Source organism: Pollicipes pollicipes, unplaced genomic scaffold (genome assembly GCF_011947565.3).
Source record: "Pollicipes pollicipes isolate AB1234 unplaced genomic scaffold, Ppol_2.1 Scaffold_2555;HRSCAF=2994_pilon_pilon_pilon, whole genome shotgun sequence".
In the NCBI taxonomy this organism is placed as follows: domain Eukaryota; kingdom Metazoa; phylum Arthropoda; class Thecostraca; order Pollicipedomorpha; family Pollicipedidae; genus Pollicipes; species Pollicipes pollicipes.
The window spans coordinates 34,971,367-34,978,252 of record NW_023596136.1 but is presented as its reverse complement, the minus strand read 5'-3'; the positions used below and the strand labels follow the sequence as shown (position 1 = coordinate 34,978,252).

Genomic DNA, 6,886 nt, shown 5'->3' with positions numbered 1-6,886 from the left:
GAGAGAGGACAGATGGAGGGGATGGGGGAAGAGATTGAGGATGAGAGAGAGAGGAGAGAGAGACACGGGTTTGTTTACAAAGGCAAAGTTCGCAAATCCGCCGCCGATCCCAGTATTCCGAGGGAGTACGCGCATCTGCTGTCACAATGGCCGACGGTCAGTGAATAGAAAACGGAGTCAGGTGTGTCACAGTTGTATTGGCGAATCACTTAAAGAAAAGAAGAATATGCGGCGCCCACCACAGCGGAATCGCACGCCAAGCCCGCCGATGCGTTGTTCTTCTTCTGACAGCAGGTCTAGCGCCAGCCCGGTGTAGTGAGACGTGTTCGAGCCGCAGAGCAGCACGACACGCGACAGTCCAGCGCGGCGCCACAGCCGCAGCGCTGCGCGAGCCAGACGGCAGCGATCACATGCCCTCGTCCGAGTCCGAGTCCTCCTCTAGCGCCGCCTTGGCGTACCTCTCGGCCGCCTCGTGCACCTCCTGAAACCGCGCCCCAGTGAGACGTCACGTGCCGGGGATCACCCCGTGCGGTTGCATACATCACGGCACCGACTGAAGACGCACAGAACACACGCAGAGCCCTTGGAGCAGACCAAACAAACGTGACTGGGGAGCCACTTCAACGGGTGAAGGAGACAGCGTACGCAACTCCAACAAGTTAGGGGGCAACACGTGCTATTTCAACACGTGAGGGAGGCAACAGACGCCAATGCAACAGGTAAGGTAGGCAACCCATGCCACTCCAATGGGTGAGGGAGGTAACACATGCCCCTCCAATGGGTGAAGGAGGCAACATACGCCCCTCCGACAGGTGAGGGAGGCAACACACGCCCCTCCAACAGGTGAGGGGGGGGGCAACACATTCCACTCCAACGGGTGAGGGGGGGGGGGGCAACACATGCCACTCTAACGAGTGAGGGAGGCAACACATGCTACCGAACACGCTATCGTTACATCGCCGTAAGAATACAAAGTGCTCAAGCATGCAGCACAAATATAAATATACATTTATCACCAGATGTCAAATAATACAAACCAGGCATCAAATGACCACCGATACGCGTTGGCTTCATGGCCATGCAGTACCCGACCCTAACACGTTCAGACAACGTATCAATGGCCACTTCACACCTCTCACTGCCTGAATCAATACCAGCTGACCCCGAGAGCCGCAGTCCACTGCCGGCCGCCCACCTTGGAGACAAGCTTGTGCTTCCCGTCGGTGTGCTTGCCCACCCAGCTGAGCTCCAGCTCAAACTCCTTGTCCTTGACCTCGTCGTGGATGACGTAGATGATCTTGGCGGCCTCCTTGATGAGCTCCTCGCACGTCATGTCGACCGTCTTCAGCTTCTCGATCTCGGTCTTGGCCGCCTGGCGCGCCTTGCCGATGGAGCACCCGTAGTAGCCCTGCGGAGATCAGCCCCGTCAGCGGGGCCCATTGCATAGCGGCCCCATGTGCCACTCCCTCACGCATCTCGTCTCCACGACGCGCTGTTGTTATGTTCAGGATTCCCAGCTTCCTACCTTCCTGCTGTAACGACACCCTTCGCGTGCAGACATCCGGTGAACGACGGCCATGGAGTGCAGAGGAGAGCATGCCATCGTTTCCTACGACAACGCGAAAGACGACAAGACTCAGTGTGAATCCCACGCAGCGCAACGCCCGCCTCGATCACTACCACGACCCGATTCAGCCCGTGTCCTCCAGCTGAGGCCGTCGCCGACCACTCACGAAGTGCACGCCGGACGGATCAGCCATGAAGAGCTCCGGGCCGTCGTCGTCGCACGCGGCCATCATGACGCTGCAGCCGAACGGACGCACGAACGAGTACAGCGTGTACGCGTGCAGGTACATGCCCAGCCGGTCGGCCAGGTGGCGGGCTGGGATCGGCGCTCCGTAGTCGGAGCGGTAGTTGGCCGCCTCGGTACGCGCCGTCTCGGCCAGGGCGCGCGCGTCCGCGATCAGCCCGGCCACCGCCTGCCGCCGCGCGGGTCATGTCAGGTCAGGTCAGACGTCTGTAGCCGAGGCGACCGACAGCGTAGCCAGCCGCACGCCAGCCTGTGTGGGGCCGGCGCTTCACATGTCAGGGGGACGCAATCATCACTTGGATGCCGAAGTCCACACGGGGATGTGGCGCACGGACGAACGATTGCTGGGTAAACATCGCGAAACGCCCACACAGAAACACGGGGATGTAAAGGGATGGTGGTTCGGATATCAGCGGAACACATCCTAAACGTCACGACATATGGACGCGGAGACACACAGTCTTGGCACGTTTCCTGTGGCGGCCGTGCACCACAGGGACCATCGCCAGACCAATGACCGATGACACAGGGACCATCGCCAGACCGATGGCTGATGACACAGGGGCCATCACCATCCCGATGGCCGACGACACAGAGACCATCAGAGACCATCGCCAGACCGATGGCCGATGACACAAGGACCATCGCCACACCGATGGCCGGCGACACACCCCATAAGAGACCATCGCCAGACCGATGGCCGATGACACAGGGACCATCAGAGACCATCGCCAGACCGATGGCCGATAACAGGGACCATAACCAGGCCGATGGCCGATGACATAGGGACTATCGCCACACCGATGGCCGATGACGAGCGTACCAGACCGACGTGCCGATCGACCGTGAAGATGCGCTTGTTGGCCGAGTGCTCGAACAGCTTGGAGGTGACGATCTTCTCCACGGCGAACACGACGCCGTCCTTGCCGCGCAGGCCGATCACCGTCCTGCCAGTCGAAGCAGTCCGGAGTCGGTCGTCGCTCTGTGATCCCACAGCGCCCACCAATCGCGCACAGGCACGTTTGGCATGCGAGCCGCACAGCTGATGAACACCTTCATAATCGTGGGGAGCGTGGCTATTGACCAAGAGGACATTGCGCACCGCGTTTTAACAGGTTTAGATCAGATTCCTTTGGGGTTTACACTACCTAATATGGGTTACGAGCCCAATGTTATTTTCATAAAAATTAGAACATGTCGAACATCTTCGAGAGCCAAAACCGGAGGGAATCTCCAAGGAAAACAGGCCTCCATCTAAATCACAAGCGTATTGTGCCAGGTCTGACGTCATAAGCGCCAAGGACCATGTAAACACACATATTGCAGAATCGTCGGTCTTTGGAAGTCAGGCATATTTTAGCTTTCCATTGAGGTGTTTATGTATATCTTTCCAAAGCTGTGGGGGAATTTCACTGCTTGAGTGATATCAAACTGTATGCAGACATGAACTGCTTGACAGGGATGGAATTGCTTCAATTTAAAATATATTAGTTGTTAAGATAACTTTGGTCCAAGTCACTTTGATGGGCTTTAAAAGGGGCGTACCACTAGTCTGTATAGATTTTTAAACTGAGACAACCATCTTGAAGATCATTCAATGCAATTCACAGGTATGCCCTCTTTAAGACCTCAATCGATCCTGTTCCTGAGCTTTATGCATGCAAACTCGTGCAGCCTTTTCCGCGCCGCCTTTCTGGAGGTTACAGCTACGACGTCATAGAAACGTCACGTGAACTACCACCATCTCCATGGCCATGCCGTGCTAATGTCAAGGAAAATGTTCGTATCGAATTATTCGCATCTGGCGTATGTCGACACGATTCGTGACATCAACCATTCACAGTTGACCTTGAACCAGTTGAAAGCCTTGAGCGCGGGCTTCGAACACGAGTCAGGTCTTAAGCAGCATAGAACAGGAATTTCGGCAGAAGAACTTATTTATGATGAAAATGAGGCTGGAAATTGAACAGACTGAAAAACCAGTATAACACAGTATGTGAATGCAAGTAAAAAATATAAAGTCACGGACAAATATACAAGAACACCGCGCGGACGGGTCAAAGCGAGCCCACGTTGCGACATTCGCGTTCAGCAAACATGCATGTTTAACATGCCACCTCTCGACAAGTTGAAGTACTACAAGTGAGTCAGCCCGTCCACTACAATGACAATTATGACGTGGCCAGTCTGACAGTGACTATGACATCATAAAATCGTTCCATGACGTACTCAAACGAACGGCGTATTAAGGAGCAGATCTACTACATCGTGAAATTATGTTGTCTAGAGCCATCTTTTGTGTGCCAATAGGTAAAACAACATTGGCAAGTGACCTCATTTCATCATACCTGATGCTTGCCTAAATGTCTTCAAATGTGGAGCATACCCTTGAACAAAACAATGTGAAACCGATATGCTGGCCAAACAGTGCAGTTCATATTATGACTCGCACTTGCATGCTCTGTCATGTTGCTATTTTTAACTTGCTTGATTTCCTGCCACATATTCAACTCAATATTACTGGAGCATCACTGATGAAAGACAGTGACAAAACCTTAGCACATTGCTCAAGTTATCCTCTAGAAAAATGTACCTTACACCTGCAGCAAAGAAATGCCACAAAAATGACCAGAGCAGTTGCTCTTCCAAGTTATCAGGTGATTGTATCCAAGAATATATCACAGCGGAACATCATGAGAGAAATGTCAGCCTGGCTATCTACAGGGAGGACCACATGGAGCAACCAGGCTGGTGTCATAAGTGATGACTTTCAGTATTCTAAGCCACACAATATGTCATAAATATAACATGCTTGCCTCATTCAGAACATGCCCTACACCTTCAGTTCACAGATCAAATATACTAATACCAATGGGCTAGTTAATTCCTGACCACTTAAGATGGCCAGATACCACTACATCTTTCTTATGGCCAACTCACCCGCTGTTTTCAACAGCCTTCTGTGCATATTCTACTTGAAATACTCGGCCATCTGGTGAGAACTGGGAGGCCGAAAGATCATACTGAAAAGAGTATGGATTTACATATGGATCATTAGCATCTGGGATCTTGTACAGCTATAGCGGCAACACCATGTAGTAAAACATCCCAAATGCTGTGAGATCATCAATTACCTGGCAACATAATCAAAACAATCACATGCACTCACTGGCAACATGGTTTTGGTACATGATGTGTTCAGCCAGAGGAAGTGCACAGTTCATAAAAACTTAGTGATGCTGTTCCACAATATGTGAATTCTTCATAGCATAACAAATGGCACAAATATGCTGCATCACAGGAGCTAACAACTGCTAGCAGCCTATTTACACAGATACCTTAAGCTGACTAACAACAGGATACACAAATTATGATCAGACATATCACAATAAATTTGACACACCAGCAATTCCACAAAATATTGCCACCAGAAGGCAGCTGTCAAAAAGAACAAAACACCTTATTTTGGACTCACCCCTGTGCCAATAGAACTCATTTCTGGGTCCTATATTATGTCTGCTATGCAGAGTCCAAAGCTGCTGCTAAAACACTGATATTTTCTTGAATACTGTGCAACACAAACAGTGTAGCCTTATAGGTGCCACACAAAGAGCTCTGGAACAGCCAGACTGGTCACACTCACATACTGTGATGATCACAGGAAGCATCAGCAGTATCCAGCATTTCAATTATCAACCACATAGGCGGTAGTGATGTTAATATTTTGTCATGCTATCCACTGCTGGCTCATTGTTCCCTGCCAGTTGCTTCTCCACCACTTCCCTACTTAAGATTCTACCTACTTAATTCCCTGCTTGCACCCACAACTATTAGTTGCATTTACTGATATTAACACATTGTGGAATGCATGCTGAGTTGATTTACATCTGCCAGAAAAGTAAGACCCATACTGGGATTGCCAGAATTCTTTCTTCATGCTGTTACACTTCCATACAGCTTTGGGCTCACACAAACAATTTAGCTGTAGATGCAAGCATGCTGCTGCCATATTGTGATTTCAAAAATGATGTAATACATGTCCAGACTACAAAAATACATGCTGCAATGAAAATGTCTAGCCTAGCATTGAAAAAGAATCAAAAACCTTACTGCAGGTGCAGAGTAAATGGAGCAGTCATAATGTTCTGTTTGTAATGTGAAAAGTTCTGCTACTACACTTTGGCACAATAAAGGGACATGAAAAATCCAGATGATTCAGCCTGGCCTGACCTCAGCAAATGCATGCAGAGTTCCTTTGCAATGAGGTTGTGTAAGTGCTGTGAGGACCTTATGGCTGAATGCATGAATATCACAACCAAAAGCTAATGCTGGTGGTTTAATGATGCTTTTGTCAACTGCCTGGAATGTTACAATTGAAATCTAACTGAAATTGTGGCTCTACACTCGTTCTTGGAACGCAGTTGGAAAATTCGTGGCATATTCCGTGCCCATTACACATCATGCAAACGAATTGTCCCACTTAACTATGCACATACCAAGTGAATAGCAGCAAAAAAAACGTTCGGCACACCACCCAGCACAAACCGTAACGCCGACACCCGTCACGACAGCACAAGTCGTGACTGTTCGGACACTCACGCGATACCGCGGCCTGCCGGTCGCGGCTATAAACGCAAAGCTTTAACGGCGAGCACAGCTCCCTGCGCTGAGAAATGTCCCAACCGCGCCAGTTACATACTTTTGATAGTCATGGATAATCGCTATTATTATCGGTAGTGACTAGCATTTCTGCTCGCCAGCAGAAAAATCTTACTAAAAGCCATTACAAGAAAGTAAATTGATTTGAATATTAAAATAACTTTTTATTTAATTCAGAAATCGATGATTTTATCTATCACGTCGTTATCTGAGGCTAATTTTAGTTGAGTATCACAAGCTGATTTCGGTAAGCTGTCCCGTTCTTGATAGCCTACGAGCAAGCAAATGAAATACGAAATGTTTTCTTATGAGCTGCTCAACAATGATATAAAGCAAATAGCCATTGGAAACATATTTTTTATCCTCCGCCACCAGTATTCATGTTCAAATCAACGCCAACAATCCGGCGCCCATTTT

General features: G+C 49.5%; 1 protein-coding gene across 3 annotated transcripts; it reads right to left on the bottom strand.

Moving 5' to 3' along the window:
- Nucleotides 1-177: 177 nt before the first annotated feature.
- Nucleotides 178-6,465, bottom strand: Prosalpha7 (proteasome alpha7 subunit). 3 transcript variants are annotated; one of them, XM_037235432.1, is made up of 7 exons: nt 6,410-6,465; nt 5,286-5,425; nt 4,751-4,833; nt 2,634-2,757; nt 1,734-1,979; nt 1,196-1,408; nt 178-481 (listed from the first exon to the last, which is right to left on the bottom strand). In XM_037235432.1, the coding sequence occupies exons 2-7, from the start codon at nt 5,304-5,306 to the stop codon at nt 407-409; spliced, it is 762 nt and encodes a 253-aa protein (XP_037091327.1). In that variant the 5' UTR covers nt 5,307-5,425; nt 6,410-6,465; the 3' UTR covers nt 178-406. The 3 variants fall into 3 exon arrangements, with proteins under 3 accessions (XP_037091327.1, XP_037091333.1, XP_037091320.1); XM_037235438.1 differs by having other exon boundaries at nt 6,356-6,428; XM_037235425.1 differs by lacking the exon at nt 6,410-6,465 and adding an exon at nt 6,307-6,403.
- Between the last annotated feature and the right edge of the window lie 421 nt (nt 6,466-6,886).